General features: G+C 40.0%; 1 protein-coding gene across 3 annotated transcripts in view; it reads left to right on the top strand.

Moving 5' to 3' along the window:
- The window catches only part of PEAK1 (pseudopodium enriched atypical kinase 1), a 406,475-nt gene that overhangs the window by 319,491 nt on the left and 69,433 nt on the right, over nucleotides 1–17,551 (top strand). For all 3 annotated transcript variants that reach the window (XM_081049469.1, XM_081049468.1, XM_081049467.1), the window contains one exon: nucleotides 2–183. In XM_081049469.1, the coding sequence (XP_080905595.1) occupies nucleotides 2–183 (182 nt within the window). The remainder of the gene's footprint in view (nucleotide 1; nucleotides 184–17,551) is intronic.

Here is a 17,551-nt window from a genome sequence, read left to right as displayed (position 1 = left end):
GTCATGTGACCCATGAAGTGACAGAGGATTTTTCTCCTTGGGATCCAAGAACTGTTGTGAAGCAAGATGGCAAGAGCTGCACACCAGCATCGCCCCTGCCTGAGCTGGAAACAGAAGAGGAAAAAGAAGACATTTCAAATCCCGTGGACCCAAATCCCTGTAGTGCAACATACAGCAACTTAGGTAAGTGGGAATACCCTCTAAGTAGTGTTTAACTTTGCCTTCTCATGCACTACCAAAATGATGTATTTTGCTAGAGAGGTGATTTGTATTGCTCCATGGAGCAAAAGTTGGACAATGAAATGATAAATCTTAACTCCCTTCAGAAAAAGTCCTGGTACTTACTAGGCATGTATTACACACCTGGTACCATGAGGCCTGTGCCATGTGCTTAGGGTGTGGCATGATGCTTGCCTTTGGGGACTCACCTAGAGCGAAAGAGGTAAACTTGGTGATGATCTCTGTATAATATGATAAATGCAGTGACAGAGATACACAGGGAATGTTTTCTGTATTACATAGGGGTGGGTGTCAAAAGATAACTTCCTGGGGATAATTCCTGAAGTGATTTAGCGGGTTGAAGTGAGAACGAAGAGTATTCCAACCAGAGGCAACAGCATGAGCAAAAGCGTGGGCCTGCGAAGCCGCTGGTGCAGGTGGGCATCGGCGTGGCTGCACTGTGAGCTGCAGACCCAGCCAGGTCCTGCTTGCAGCTCTGTGTGATGATGAGCTGTCAAAGGGTTCTCAGCAGGGAAATCACATGATGAGATCTGTGTTTTCTTTTTCAATTACAGTCTACATTCAATAGTATGTGAGTTTCAGGTGTGCAGCATGGTGGTTAGACATTTATATCATTTACACAGTGATCCCCTGATAAGTCTGGTCCCCACCTGACACCATACATCATTATTACAATATTATTGACCATATTCCCTATGCTGTACTTTACATCCCCATGACTGTTTCATAACTATTAATTTGTACTCCTCAATCCCTTCCCCTTATTCACCCAGCCCCTCAACACTCCCCATCTGGCAACCATCAGTTTGTTCTCTGTATCTATTAGTTTGTTTCTGTTTTGTTTGTTTATATTGTTCTTTAGCGTCCACATATAAGTTAGATTATATGCTATTTGTCTTTCGCAGTCCAACTTATTTCACTTAGCATTATGCCCTCCAGGTTCATCCATGTTGTTGCAAATGGTAAGATTTCATATTTTTTATGATTGAGTAATATTCCATTGTGTATATATGTACCACATCTTCTTTATCCATTTGTACATTCATTATATCTGCCTCATCTCCTGGTCTTGGCAGAGTGGTCTTATGTAATAGGTGGGCACTTAGGTTGCTACCATATTTTGGCTACTGTAGATAATGCTGCAGTGTACAAAGGAGTGCATATGTCTTTTCAAATTAGTGTTTTGGAGTTCTTCAGATAAATATCCAAAAGTGTAATTGCTGGTTCACATGGTAGTTCTATTTTTAAATTTTTGAGGAACCTTCATACTGTTTTCCATAGTGGCTGCACTAATCTGCAATCCCACTAACAGTGCACAAGGGTTCCATTTTCTCCACGTCCAATACTTGTTTGTTGATTTATTGATGATGAATCAGTAGGGGTGAGGTGATCTCATTGCGGTTTTGATTTGCATTTCCCTGATGATTAGTGACTTTGAACATTTAATTATGTGTCTATGGCCATTTCTTTGGAGAAATTCAAGTTGCTGTCCACTTTGTAATGGGATTGTTTATCTTTTTGGTGTTAAGTTGTGGGAGTTCTTTATGTATTTTGCACATAAACCCCTCACCAGATGTATCTTTGGAGAATGTCTTCTCCCACTCAGTAGGTGGTCTTTTCATTTTGTTGGTGATTTCTTTTGTTGTGTAAAACCTTTTTAGTTTGATTCAGACTCATTTGTTTATTTTTGCTTTTGGTTGTTTTTGCCCAAGGAAACATATCCAAAGAATACTGCTAAGACCAATGTCAAAGAGTGTATTGGCTATGTTTTCTTCTAGAAGTTTTATGGATTCAGGTCTTATATTTAAGTCTGTAATCCATTTTGAATTTATTCTTGTATATGGTGTAAGAAAGTGGTCTAGTTTCACTTTTTTGCACGTATCTGTCTAGTTTACCCAACACTATTTATTGAAGAGACTGTCTTTACCCAGTTGCATATTCTTGCCTTCTTTGTCATAGGTTAAATGACCATATAGGTGTGGGTTTATTTCTGGGCTCTCTATTCTATTCCTTTGATCTATGTGTCTGTTTCTATGCCAGTACCATGCTGTTTTGATGACTATGGCCTTGTAATATACTTTGATATCAGGTAGTGTGAGTCCTCCAGCTTTGTTCTTCTTTCTTGAGATTGCTGTAGTTATTCGGAGTCTTTCGTGATTTTATATAAATTTTAGGATTATTTATTCCAGTTCTGTGAAAATTGCTATTGGTATTTTAATAGGGATTGCATTGATTCTATAGATTACTTTTAATAGTATGGACATTTTAACGGTGTTATTCTTATTCATGAGCATGGTATTTGCTTCCATTTATTAACGTCTCTTCGATTTCTTTCTTCAATGGCTTATAATTTATAAGGTCTTTTATCTCCATGGTTAAATTTATTCCTAGATATATATGTTTTTCGATGCAGTTGTAAATGGGATTATTTTCTTAATTGCTTTTTCTGATAGTTCATTACTGGTATATAAAAATGCAACTCATTTCTGAATATTAATTTGTGTTCTGCTACTTTACTGAATTAACTGATCAGTCGTATGTGTTTTTTTGGTGGTCTCTTTAGGGTTTTTACATATAGTATCATCTCATCTGCAAATAGTGGCAGTTTTACTTCTTTCCAATTTGGATGTTTTTTATTTCCTTTTCTTGTCTGGTTGCTGGGGGCAGGACTTCTAATACTATGTTGAATAAAAGTGGTGAGAGTGGGCATCCTATCCTGTCTTCTTGATATTAGGAAAACAGTTTTAAAAATACCTTTTTAGCTTTTTTAATATGATGTTAGCTCTGGGTTTGTCATATATGGCCTTTATTATGTTGAGGTATGTTCTCTCTATCCCCATTTTGCTGACAGTTTTTATCATAAATCGATGCTGGAATTTCTCAAATGCCTTTTCTGCATCTGTTGATAGGATCATATGATTGTTATCCCATTTTGTTTTTGTGGTGTATCGTGTTAATTGATTTGCAGATATTGAACCAAGCTTGAGTCCCAGGAATAAATCCCACTTGATCATGGTGTATGATATTTTCAATGTATTGCTGAATTCAGTTTGCTAAATTTTTTTAAATTTTTGCTTCAATTTTCCTCAAAGATATTGGTCTTTTTTTTTTTCTTTTTTTTTTTTTTTGTAATGACTTTGTCTTGTTTTAGAATCAGGGTAATGATGGCCTTGTAAAATGAGCTTGGGAGTCTTTCCTCTCCTTGAAATGTTTGGAATAGTTTGGGAAGAATAGGTGTTAATTCTTTTTTGAATGTCCAATAAAATTTACTTGTGAAACCATCAGTCCAGGACTTTTGTTTGTTGGGAGTTTTTTCATTACTGATTCAATTTTGTCAGTAGCTACCAGTCTGTTCAGAGCTTCTGTTTTTTCTTGACTCAGTCTTTGAAGATTGCATGTTTCTAGGAATTTATTCATTTCTTCCAAATAGTCCAATTTGTTGGCATATAATTGCTCATAGTAATTTTTTTATAATCCTTTGTATTTCTGTCACATCTCTTTCATTTCTGATTTTGTTTACTTGAATCTTCTTCTTTTTCCTTGATTAGTCTGATTAAAAGTTTATCAATTCTGTTTATCTTGTTAGTGAACCAGCTTTTGGTTTTATTGATCTTTTGTGTTTTTAGACTCTATTTTCCTTATTTCGACTCTGATCTTTATTATTTTCTTCCTTCTACTCTCATTGGGCTTAATTTGTTCTTCTTTTTCAAGCTCCTTTAGGTATAGCTTCTTTTTCTCGCTCCATTAGGTTAATTTTGAAGTTTTTCTTGTTCCTTGAGATAGGCCTGTATTCCTATGAATTTCCTTCTTAAAACTGCCTTCACTATGTCCCATAGATTTAGGGTTGTTGTGTTTTCATTTTCATTTTCATTTGTCTCAAGGTATCTTTTGGTTTCTTCCTTGATCTCATTGTTAATCCATTCATTGTTTAGTAGCATGTTATTTAGCCTCCATGTGTTTGTGTGTTTTTCTTCTTGAAAAACTGATTTCTAATTTTATACCATCATGGTTGGAGAACATGCTTGATATGATTTGAGTCTTCTTAAATTTATTGAACTTGTTTTGTGGCCTTAACATGTGGTCTATTCTGGAAAATGTCCATTTGCACTTATAAGGAGTGTATACTCATATGCTGCTGTTTTATGCTGGAATGTTCTAAAAATAGCATATCCATCTGGTCTGATGTGTCGTTTTAGGCAGCTGTTTCCTGTTGATTTTCCATCTGAATGATATATCCATTTATGTCAACGGGGTGTCAAAGTCCCCTAATATAAGTCCCCTACTATTAACTGTGTTACTGTTGATCTTTCTTTTTATGCCCGTCAGAATTTTTTTTTTTATATTTAGATGCCCCTACGTTGGGTGCATACATTTTTACAAGGGTTATGTCCACTTATTGGATTGATCCCTTTATCATTATGGAATGTCCTTCTTTGTCTCATTATAGGCTTTGTTTTAAAGTCTATTTTTTCTGATATATGTATTGCTACACAGCTGTTTATATTTCTACTTGCATGAAATAACTTTTCCTATCTATTTACTTTCAGTCTGTGTGTGTCTTTAGATCTGAAGTGGGTCTTTTGTAAGGGTCTTGTTTTCTTATCCATTCAACCACTCTATACATCTTTTGATTGGAGCATTTGTAATTGTTAATAGATATGTAGTTATTGCCACTTTATTACTCTCTTTTTTTCTTTTTCTCCTTTTACTTCTCCTTCTTCTTCTCCTTCTTCTATTTCTTCTTCCTCTTCACCGTCCTCACTTTCCTTGACCTCCTCCTCCTCTTCCTTTTTCTCCCTTTTCTCCCTCTCTTTCTCCTTCTCCTTCTCACCCTCCTAATCCTCCTCCTTCTCCCTTCAACATTTCTTCTATACTGGTTTGGTATGAATGAACTTCTTTAGCTTTTTCTTGTCTGGGAAGCTCTTGATCTGTCCTTTGAATCTAAGTGATAGACTTAGTGGGTAGAGTAATCTTTGTTGTATGTCATTGCTTTTCATCACTTTAAATATTACCTGCCACTCCCTTCTGGCCAATCCCTTCTCAATCCCAAAGTTTCTGTTGAGAAATCAGCTGACAGTCTTAAGTTAGTTCCCTTGTAGATAACTAACTTTTCTCTTGCTGCTCTTAAGATTCTCTCTGTCTTTTTTTTTTTAATTTATTTGGGTGACATTTGTAATTCCAAACAAATCTGATGATTTTTTGTTCCATTTCTTTAAAAAATGTCATTGGGATTTTGATGGGGATTGCGTTAAATCTGTATATTGCTTTGGGTAATATGGCCATTTTAACTATGTTGATTCTTCCACTCCATGAGCACGGAATGTCTCCATTTCTTTGTGTCTTCTTCAATTTCTTTCAAAAATGTCTTATACTTTTCAGCATATCGGTCCTTCACATCCTTGGTTAAGTTTATTCCTAGGTATTTTATTCTTTTTGCTGCAATTGCAAAAGGAATTGAGTTTTGTATTTCTTTTTCTGAGATTTCATTGTTGTTATATAGGAATGCAATGGACTTTTGTACGTTGATTTTGTAGCCAGCAACTTGACTGTATTCGTTGACTGTTTCTAATAGCTTTTTGGTGGAGTCTTTAGGGTTTTCTCTGTATAGCATCATGTCATCTGCAAAGAGTGATAATTTAACTTCTTCATTCCCAATTTGGATGCCTTTAGTTTCTTTCTCTTGCCTGATGCCTCTGGCAAGGACTTCCAACACTATGTTGAAAAGCATAGGTGATAGGGGACAGCCCTGTCGTGCTCCTGAACGTAAAGCAAAGGGCTTTAGTTTTTCACCATTAATTATGAGATTAACTGAGGGCTTCCGTTCTCTGCTGGGCAGTGAGGGCTAAACCACCGTTTTCAGCCTTCTTCCCTCAGTCTTTGCTCCGAGGTCTCTGCCGTGAGCGTTGGGTTCAGCCGTGTTATATGCTGCCCCGTCAGCCCTGTGGGCCGTAAGCGCAGCCCTAGCAGTCCGAGTCCTTCCCTCTCCCGCAGTTGCGGTAGTTCTGGGATGCAGCGAGCTCAGAGCACTGAGCTAGGTCTGCGTCCTGTGCCCACTTGGCTCCGTCTCCGCACTTCTCCCTTCTCTCCTCCCCCACTCGTGCGATTCGCCCGCCTTTAGGTGAATTCAGTAGTCGGCCTCTTCGTCTTGCCTGTCTGCTGTGCAGGGAGTCCTTTGGAGTTATTGTTGTTTTATTAGTTGTAAATTCCAGGGGAGCTTTACAGAGGCTCCCCTCACGCCACCATTTTGATTTTCTCTTTGTCTTTAACCTTTGGCGTTTTAATTATGATGTGTCTTGGTGTTGGCCTCTTTGGGTTTATCTTGTTTTGGACTCTGTTCTTCCTGGGCTTGTATGTCTATTTCTTTCACCATGTTATGGAAGTTTTCTGTCATTATTTCTTCTAATAGGTTTTCAATCCCTTGCTCTCTCTCTTCTCCTTCTGGTATCCCTATAATGTGAATGTTGGTATGCTTGATATTGGCCTGGAGGCCCCTTAAACTTGCCTCAATTTTTTGAATTCTTTTTTCTTTTTGCCGTTCTGGTTGGGTGTTTTCCACTACCTTGTCTTCCAAATTGTTGATATAGTCACCAGTTTTATATAATCTATTGATTCCCTGTAATGTATTCTTCATTTTAATTGTAGTCTTCATTTTTGACTGGTCCTTTTTTATGTTTTCTATCTCTTTTGAATTTCTCACTGAGTTCATCTACTCTACTCCTGATTTCATAGAGCATTTTTATAACCAGTGTTTTGAACTCTTCGTCTGGCAGACTGTTTGTCTCCATTTCATTTATTTATTTTTCTGGAGTTTTGTCCTGTTTTCATTTGAGACATGTTTCTTTGTCCTTTGTTTTGGCTGACTCCCTGTGTTTGTATCTGTGCATTAATTATATCTACCTCATCTCCTGGTCTTGGCAGAATGGTCTTATGTAATTGGTGTGCTGTGGGGTCCAGTGGCACATTCTCCCCTGTCACCTGAGCTACGTGCTCCAGGGGTATCCCTGGGTGGGTTGTGTGTGCCTTCCTGTTGTAGTTTAGCCTTGGTTGCCAGGGAGTGGAATTGACCCTCAGGCTGACTGGCTGTTAGGACTTGCTGTGACTACAGCAGTTGTGCAGGGGCTCACCCCATGGAATGGGATTTGCTTTAGCAGGGCTCTGGTGCCTGCCCAGTCTGCCCTTTGGGTGTGTCATTTGTGGAGCTAATTGGGTGGTGCTCTGGTGCCGTCTGCAGCTGGCCACCTGGTGCATTGGTTCCACGTCCTCTTGGGAGGGGCTCCTGTGCAAGCCAAGGTCGTCTGCTGCCGGTGTGTGGCCCGATGCCACCAGCTGGGAGCTACAAAGTGATCTGCATATGGTTGCCTGGCTTGGAGTCACCTCAGAGAGGCTAAGTTGCAAACCGAGGCAAGCTGCCACTTGTACTGGGCTAGGGGTGGCTTTGGGGACACAGAGGTAGGGGGCTCGCTGCAGACAGCCAAAGCTTGTTTGGAGTTTGTGTACCTTTGAGAAATTTTAGAGAAGTCCACAGTGTGGTTTGAGACCCACTGCTTATGAGAAACAGTCACTGAGAGAGGTTCTAGGCTGTGCATGAGTTGGGTAGAGCGGATTCTCTGGGAATCACCAGGGTCGTGCAAGCTGTGGCTGCCTGTTTGATGGAGACTCAGATTTGGGGCCTGCCTCCACCTGCAGGCTAGTGGAGGAGGGCTAGGAACAGTGGCACCTGCCGGCAGTTCTATATAGGACCTAGTTATGCCGTACTCCAACCCTTACCCTGAAGCCAGCCAATTCAGTTCCTCCTCTATGTCCCTGGTGCTTTTCAAGCTGCTGTCCCTTCACTGGAGTTTAGGGAGAGTGTTTGTGAATGAATGAGTCTATGCTCAGGCCCTGCAAGAGGAAGCCTGAGTCTACAGCAGCCCTCCGTCTCATTCTGATGCAATCCATGCTGATTTTCACAGCCAGATGTTGTGAGGACTCCAATGTGGGGCTGGGACCCCTCGCTCCTCAGAGGGGACCTCTGCGGCCGAGATAACCCTCCTGGTTCTTCGCCGCCACACATGGGTGTGAGCCCAGCCTCTTTAGCCTCTCCACCCTTCCTACGAATCTCAATGTGGTTTCTTCTTTATATCCTTAGTTATGGGAGTTCTGTTCATCTAGACTTCAGATGGTTGTCCAGGGTGGTTGTTGTATAATTTAATTGTAATTTTGAGGTGGTCGGGGGAGGAGGCAAGCACAGCATTTACCTACTTCACAATCTAGACAGGAAATACCGAGGTTTGTATTTTAGAATATTCACTTTGCAGGCTTCTATGCAAAGATAGATCAGAGGTAAAGCATTTGTTAGTAGGAAACCTGATAGTTAGATAGTACTGCAGGACCACATAAAGGGATGAAAATGAGAGGTCTCAACTAAGATAGTAGGAGGGGGAACAGTGGATAAATTTAAGAGATATTTAAGAGGTAAAATACATAAAACTTAGTAGCTAATTGAATATGAATGATGTGAAGCTATATCCCAGATTTCTGGCTTGTAGCTAGAGGACTCGTGGAAGTAAGATACCAGTTACTGGAGGTGTTTCGGTAGAGGCTGAAGGGCTGTCTCTCAGAAATTCTCTGAAGGAGAATCCTGCACTGCAAAAAGGGTTGAAATAAGTTACCTCTAAGGTGCCTGCCAATGCAAAGGTCCTTCCATTTTCTAATCATGTTTACTCTTCTAACTTGAGTGCCCAGTGACTTCCGATCTGTCTCCTTCCCTTGAATGTCACACAGTTACCTTTCTTCTGAAAAGTAATGCTTGGGGCTCAAAGGGACTTCTCCATGCTACTCTTCCATGCAGTCAGGAGAGAAGTAGCAGGAGCTGGACCACCACGTGCACAGCACTAGCACTAGCACCTGGGGACCACTGATCAACCCATATACCTGTTGGGAAACCAGTGGTGTCTAGTGTCAAAGCACTCTCCTTTCTTCTTTGTCTTTTTCTTCTATCAGGTTATTGTATGGAAAAATCATTCTAGGATCAGCTAGTGTACTTGGAAATAAAGCAGTCCTTAGGAAGGTCAAAAGATTGAGATAACACTGTAGGAAAAATGCTCTAGTATTTCCTTTTCGGAAACTCATTCATAATGACCCACCTAGTTGAAAATATATTCTGTAAGGAAAAGACTTCCATTCTAAGTTCTAGAAGCCTTATATGATTTGTGGGTGGGAGAGAGCATATTAGAGTTTACCGAAACAACCATCTTATATACCATTCTCCAGTTAGAATCGATTTTATAGTCAAGCAGCTTATTGAACTTTTCCTATTCTTTTACATTTTATGAGGCATAGTATTAGATGAAACGTTAATTATTTATTTACTGTATGTCCTCAGACAGCATAATATAGCAGGAATTATATTTTAGACCTTCTCACTGCACCAAAATTTCTTTAATGGTGTCTTCATGATATATACTAATAAAATATATACTAATTTTTGCTGATTGCATGGTATCTTATGGCATCTCTTCCTTAAAAATATCTATCAGCCAATGTCAGTTAAAGTTAATTATTTTCTTATTGTCTTCTCAGTTGTGTAGATTGTTAGAAAAAATAGAGCATTACTTCCATGGATATTCCAGTGCCTTTTGTATTTTAACTCATTTAATCTTCACAACAACCTTAGGAATTATTATCCCCATTTTTCAGATGAGGAAAGTGAGTCAGAGTGCCTTGCCCAAAATCACAGAACCAGTAGGAACTGAACCAAAATTGGACTGACTGACTGAGCCCAGTCGGTCTTATCCACTAGACTATAATGATTGTAACCACTCAATTCTTGCAAAATACTGAAGGACTGCAGCGGTCTCTCTCTTTTTTCCTAAGTCATCTACTTAAGATGAAACACAAAATTGAAGACTTAAAAAAAAAAAAAAAAAGATTATGATTACTCAGAGTACAAAGATACTATGTTATAGATACCCCATCAGAAAAATAGTATGTTATGCTCAGACAATGTTGCCTTGTTTTCCTTAAGTGCTTAAGGGCTGTACTTGACTCCATAGTGTATGACACGTGGTTAGTTGCTTCACTGGAAAGGATTTACTATAACTGAGTAACAGATACAGTTGACTCCATCAGTTCTACAAACTTTTTTTTCTTTAACGAGGCAAAGGATGGATGGACCAGTGGAAGAAATTGAGGGAGGAAAGTTAAGGGTTACTGTCATTTGTACTGTGGAATTTATTTCTGTAAAGTGGGCTTTAGGAAACTGTGTAATGTAGTAGGAAAAAAACATAGGTTTAAGAAATCAAACAAATTTGGTTTATATGACAGCAGTGTCACTGCCCACCTGCACAATTGTGGGTCAGCTGTTCACTGTTCCTGAGCTTCAGTTTCCTTCTTTGAACGGCTGATAGTGAAAGAAGTACTTGGTACAGAGTGCTTAATAACTGTGAAGTTCCTTTATTTGTCCCCAAAAATATACTGTTGCTTTCTCCTTTAAATGTATTTTATGTGGTAGCCATAAAATGTAGAATAAAGTGGAAATAATTTAAAATGTTTATTAGAAATGTTGAATAAGCAGTACAACAAAATATAAATCCAAAAAGTTGTCGGCTTCCTGCACAACTACTGACTGAGGGTGTGAAACGCAATATAGGATACAGGACCTCAGGGCGCCACCACGGCCCAGAGAGATGACAAGTAATAGCCGCGCAACGGACAGAGCCAGTCCCCAAGATCTGCTAATTACAGCAAAACAAAGGGACATGGTTTGGATTTGTTTGTAGTTCTCACATTTTTTCAATCGTTCTGAAAACTATTAAGTTAACTGAAAAAGCAAAGCTCAGCTGGAATGTGCCTTGGTCACCCACCTAAGAGACCTCTACCCTTGAGGCGGTCTCATGACTCCACTTGGTACAAGAGCTGTTGGGATTCATCCATTCCCACTAAAAGCTCCTGACTTATGCAGATACATTTTCCTTTTCACCTTAATATCACTCTCCAGGGTTAATTCAGATGCCTTTTTTCTTGTTCTTAACATCAATAAAAAGTAGTTTGTTTATAACTGTATTATTAGGTTCCAGAGAGGCACGATCCAATTTGGTCGGTAACCACTAGCCATAAAAACTAAGTTCCTTGAGCCCATTCGCAACATTTCAAGTGCTCAGTAGCTACTTGGGGCTAATAGCTACTGTTTTGGACATCAGATACAGAACATTTTTGTCATCCAGAACATTCTATTGGACAGCACAGATTTAAAGAATTGGTTATGTGCTGGATTTGTACTGTCTTCTGGGGGCACAGAAATCATACTGCTCTTTATGCAACTTGACAGCTCCTAAGAAACTTGTCCTTTGCAGAATGATGGTTTTGCTCTCGTTCATGGTGATCTGAGATCACTGAACAAACTCTGCTCTGTAATACCCCACACTGAATTGAGAAGGGTATCTGCCCCCCAAAATAATTTCTCAAAGAAGTGATTGGACATTGTTTAAAATCAGACTTTCAGCATTTTCCCCATGCTTCTTGTGTCTATCTCAAAATACCTAGAAGCAATATCACTGCTTTTTCATGTGGCACACCTGACTACTTTAACAGCCTGCTAAAATCAGGAGCTGGTGTGACTTCTTTTCTTTTGGCAGTGAGTTGGTGACCTTAACTCCCCATCACTCACTTTGTAACTGAGCGCTTTATACAATGGTTTTCAGAAAGGGAGACTACCAAGTCTCACTTTACTCAGCAGATTTTGGCTTGCTCCTCTTTCCGCGTACCTGCTAACCTAGCACCTTTTTAAAAATACACAGTAGGTGCTAAAAAGAGGTTTGAATGGATGAGCCAAAAGTGATTTTTGCGTCTGACTTTATAAGATTCCCAGATTAGGGAAATCGAGCTCTCAGCAAAGTTCAAGTAGGAAAATTTCAAGCCCCAGTTTATGTGTACCATTAATCAGTTGACTTTTTTCCAAATAAGGCTTATTCCAGGCATTTCCTAATTATGGAGCTACATAAGCCGTGCCTAAGTTCCTTTGTATAGTATGTCCCCACAGAAACTGCCCGCATGTCTTCTCTTATGTGCCTGGGACATCTCCTTAAGGCTGTACTCTTCAAACACTGAAAGAAGACGCCAGCGGTCTTCGGTCTCCAGAACTTCCTTTGGCAGTCTACTGATCATCAGGGCTAAATTGTAAGGAGTGGTGTGCTCCAAAGAACGTCATTACATTGGTGGCCTTCATGTTGTGATTATGGAATAATGTCTTCATAAATGGCAGCTTTAAAAAAATATTGTGAAGAATACATGCCATTTGTTCATTTACTCAACAAATAATTACTGAGGAACTTCTGTGGGTCAGACATTATCCCATACAATGTAAAATTAATGGTTCAAACCAAAGATTAAAGAACTGGCTCATTTTTAGATTATCTGGATGTCTAGAAAACTGAGATTGACAGCTTTAAACATTTGTGTGAACATTTGTTGTGCTTCCTAAAACAGAAATTATTTCTATTTAAAAAGAAATTATAGACTGTGTCTTCATCTTTTAAGTTAGCTGCATTCACATTTAAAAATAGTTTCCCATATACTGGAATTAGTTGGCAGAGTACAGTCTTGAAATTACACAAATAACTTACCCCCAAATAAATACTTTGTTCTTGGAGAGGTTTTCACTCATGAGACCTTACAAAAATTGAGTCTGTCACCTGCTACCCCACTGACATTCTTTAAAGTGGTCTATCTTTGAGATTAAGTCCAAAGTGGTGTTTGGAAGTCAGTTTTGTTGTACTATTTGGCATGAAGTTGGTGTCCCCTGTGGTTTGCCAGTCAGTGCTTACATTGCACGTTGGTGGGACCCGACACAGGGAGCCCCTGGGTGGATGGGGCCCCTCCTCCGAAGCTGCTGGTGATCGCCAGGGGGTGATGCAGTGAGCACTCGATTCACCGTGAGGGGCTGGTGCACAGCCATGGTGAAGGGCATTTACATTCATAAACTTCAGTGCGTTTTTCCCAGTTTCGAGATGATCGCCTCTTTTTTGTCCTCTCTCTTGCTATTCTCATCTGAAGTACTTGTCATGAGCCCTGGGGGAGAAAATAGGGATGAAGATTGAAATTGCACTTTAAATAGAAAGACATGTTCCATTTATTTTGGTTTCCACACTTTCATTCAGCAAACGTTTTTGAACACCAGCCATGGCCCGGGCCCCAGGCTGGGCGCTGGAAATAGCGGGGACTCCCAGTCTTGGGAAAGACAGAGTAGGGCTGCACTCTTTGGAGCCCACGTGATAGTCGCTTTGGTACAGATATTTAAGGGTTTAATGAAAGCCTCTGTCTGGAGGGGTTTACGAGAGGGTTGGAGCTTAAGAGAGCAGTGAGTGTTCAATTAACAGAAGTAATTAATTCAGGGTAGTTTAAGTGCAGAGTGAGAGAGGGCGGAGTGGGGGAAATGAGAGAGAGGGGAAAAGCAAGGCTAGGCCATAAATGGTATGCATATATCACAATGAGTTTGTCTTTCACCTAATAGGAGTTGAGAGTCACTCCAAAAGGGACATGATCAGGATTTTCAAAAGATCATTCTGGGAACTCCCTACGCGTTGACTCAAGTGGTGAAACTAAGGAGGGTCCATGGCCGTCCTGTCTTGCTGACTGGGCTCCTTAGCACACTGCTCCTGTCCAGATGGGCCATCCTGAAGGGCCTCTACTCCCTGGCGTCCCTGGTGATGACTGTCAGGTCTTAAAGCAAACCTTGGCTATCATTTGTCCCTAAAGTATCTTCAGTGTATCTTCAATTTCAGTAGGTCTCTATAATGATGTAGTTATTATTTTGAGTGTTTCAATATTCATCTTTAAAATGTTGATCTTTATGAATAATGTTTTTCTTATTTTCATAGTATGTATTGTACCAGTCTTGTAATTTTTAAGAGCTTCATACCAATCATTTCCCTTCTGAGGCATTTTAACACTTCTTTGTCTTCTTCGAAGTAGAGTCATTCCCTTTTAATCCAGTTGTCCTCATTTGCATTTCAGAACATGATATAGGGCCTTATCTCTAAGTCTGAATACTTTTTTAAGCAGGAAGAAAGTAAAGAGATAGAGTATGGAGGCTCAGAAAGAGGGGAAAGTAAGGTTTAAGTGTGCTTTAGTCAAACATATTTGTCCCCAAAACCTTTTTTTATCTATAGCAAGGCAAGGCTTAGAACACAGCCTATTTTTATTTATTTTTTTTCTTTTTTAGAGAGCTGGTATGCCACAAGAATGCAGACCATGTGATGTTATATCAGGTCTGCTGAAAGCCAAGCTTAGTGTCTGATCTGAGCGTCCTGAGCGGGGTGTACGGGATTAAAAGTTTAAACTAAAAACAGCTAAGATACCAAGCTTTGAAAACACTGACCCAGATGATTGGAATTCAATTAGGAGAACTTGTCTTTCTTGGAAAAATAAAAATAAGAACACAAAACACTTTTCAGTTTGGGAGAATGGCTAGACCTACTTGTACGGACTGGAACGCTCTGGTGTCGTATGGAATGCAGATGTTTCTGATTCCCGCGAGGAACTCTCCTCAGCTCCCAGGAGATCGGATCCTGCTATTTGGGAAGGAAGCCACCGTTAGTTGTTTTTATTTCCTTGCTGCCTTGGCTGTCCATTTTCATTTTGGAATGATTAGCAGCTCTGCTCTCTGTGCTTCAGTCCAGCAGCCACTTGCTGCATGCTGCTGTGTCTCACACCACGCCAGGTTCTGAGAGAATATTTTAAACAAAAAACAAAAAATGTGTCATTATGTAAAAGGCTAAAAATGCTATAGTGACGCAAAAAGTTGTAAGAACACAAAGGAAGAAGTGATACTCCCAGCTTGGAGGTGGGGGGAGTAGAGAGCAGGGAGAAGGGCCATTCAGCTGGGCTTAGTCCAGGACACCAGTACTAAGACAGAGATGTAAACATAAAAACATGGAGCATATTACAAGAACAGGAAGTGGGTGATTTGAGTGGGAGAGTTTGATGAGAAGTAGCGGTAGATAAGGCTGAGAGCCGTAACCAATTGCTGACGCGTCTGGACTTTATTCTCCAGGTGGTGGAAAGCGGCAGGATCAGCTCTCTTCCACCTTCTCTGATAAGCTAAAGAGCTGCTGTGGGACCTTGATCTTGTCTCACTTGCCAGTTCTAAGGTAGTGGGGAAAAAAGCACTTTGGAATCCTCCATTCCTTCCACATCCATGATTATTTTTGTTTGTTCTAAATTAGAGAAATGGGTAGAAAATGTCACCCCATAAAGGCCCTTCTGAGGTCCACATTGAAAGGATCAGGAATAGGTTCATGCTTCTAGTTTTCTCCTCCCTTCGTCTTTTCCTTTATCCCTCCCTCCCTCCCTCTCTCCCTGTATCCCTTCCTCCTTCCTTCTTTTCCTTCCTTCCCTTCCCTCCCTCACTCCCTCCATTTCCTTCTCAGCCAGACTCTTTGCTTGGTTTCCTGAGTAGACAAATGAGAGGCACTCTCTGCCCTCAGGGAGCAAACCTGTAGGGAACTCAGATAGGTATTTGGTGTTCACAGGATGTATCTGAGGTTCCAAGTTTTGGGGACTGGAGTAGGAAACACTCCTTGGAGCCAGGGTATAAAGATGAGAGAGGGAAACCATTCCTGGAAGAGAGTCAACATGAGCACAGATATGGCATGAAATAGCCAGAAGAGCTGCAGAAACTGCAGGCTACCTGGTAGCTCCGACTTGAGATATAAGAAAAATAGGTACCACCAGGATGAGGCCAGGAAAGGCTTGTTCTCTGTGCTTGAGCAAAGAAAATTCTGTTTTCAGATCAAGTTCAAATGATCAAGAGCAGAATTTTTTAAGTAGAGGAGTGCTATGATAGGCTTTAGTGTTTTTTAAAAATTCTCTCTAGTGGGTAGTGCGGGGAGAGACGAGCTGGAGACGGTGGAGACAGGAGACGATCACTGTAGTTGGCAGGCATGGTGAGATGCCGTGAGGTTCTCTGCTTCTCACTGTCTTCATTTCACTTTGTCTCTCAAAGATCTGGGTCAACAATTGGAAAATGGACTTTGGTTACAAAGCATGTCTCTGTCATCTTGTAAATAAACTATGGTTCTGACTTCTCACATAAGCTGAGGTAAAGTAGGGCTAGGGTAGCTCTGGGAGGGAGGCCTTACCTACAGGCAGAATTTAGTAAACGCTAAGCCTTCAAGGGCACAGAGGATGGGGAGATGTGACTGAAAACTGAGTTTATGGTGGTTTCTAAGAATAGATTGTTGGTTTGCTTTATTAATATAATTTACATACCATAAAATTCACCCTTTTTACAATGTGCGATTTAATGAGTTGTCATATATTCACAGAATTTTACAACCATCACCAGCGTCTAATTCCAGAACACTTCATCACCCTAAACCAAAACCCACTAGCAGTCACTCTCCATTTTTCCCCTTCCCCCATCCCCTGGCAACCACTAGTGTACGCTCTGTCTCTGAATTTATATATTTCTGGACATTTCATAAGTGGAATCATATGACATTGGTCTGTTGTGACTGGCTTCTCTCACTTAGCATAATGTTTTCAAGGTTCATACTGGTTGTAGCATACATCAGAACTTCATTTCTCTTTTTGTTTTTAAGATTTTTATTAAAATATAGCTAACATACAGCATTATAATAGTTTCATGTGTACACAATAGATATTCAAACTTTATATACTAAAGAAGTGACCACCACAAGCCCAGCAACCATCTGACACCGTACCACACTGTCACAGTATTATTGACTATATTCCTCATGCTGTACATCCCCATGACTTATTTGTTTTATAACTGGAAATTTGGACCTCTTATTCCCCTTCACCTTTTTAAATTTTTCAATTACAGTTGACATTCAATATTATTATATATTAATTTCGAGTGTACCGCATAGTGGTTAGACATTTATATAATTTAAGAAGATATTCCCTTGACTAGTCTAGTACCCACCTGGTATCTTACATGGTTATTACCATATTATTGACTATATTCCCTGTGCTTTACTTTACATCCCCATGACTATTTTTAACTACCAATTTGTACTTCTTAATCCCTTCTTCTTTTTCACCCACTCCCTTAACCCCCTCCTCTCCCCCCTCCTCTCCAATCTAGCAAGTAATCAGTTTTGTTCTCTGTATCTATGAGTTTGTTTTAGGATTTTTGTTTGTTTGTCTGTTTTGTTTCTTTAGATTCCACATATAAGTGAAATCACATTGCATCTGTCTTTCTCCGTCTGACATACTCCACTCAGCACAATACCGTCCCAGGTTTCATCCACGCTGCTGCAGGTGGCAAGAACCCAATATTCCATTGTATATATGTACCTCCCACTCT

The sequence above is a fragment of the Rhinolophus hipposideros genome (genome assembly GCF_964194185.1).
Source record: "Rhinolophus hipposideros genome assembly, chromosome: 5".
NCBI lineage: Eukaryota > Metazoa > Chordata > Mammalia > Chiroptera > Rhinolophidae > Rhinolophus > Rhinolophus hipposideros.
This window is presented reverse-complemented; position numbering and strand designations above follow the sequence as displayed.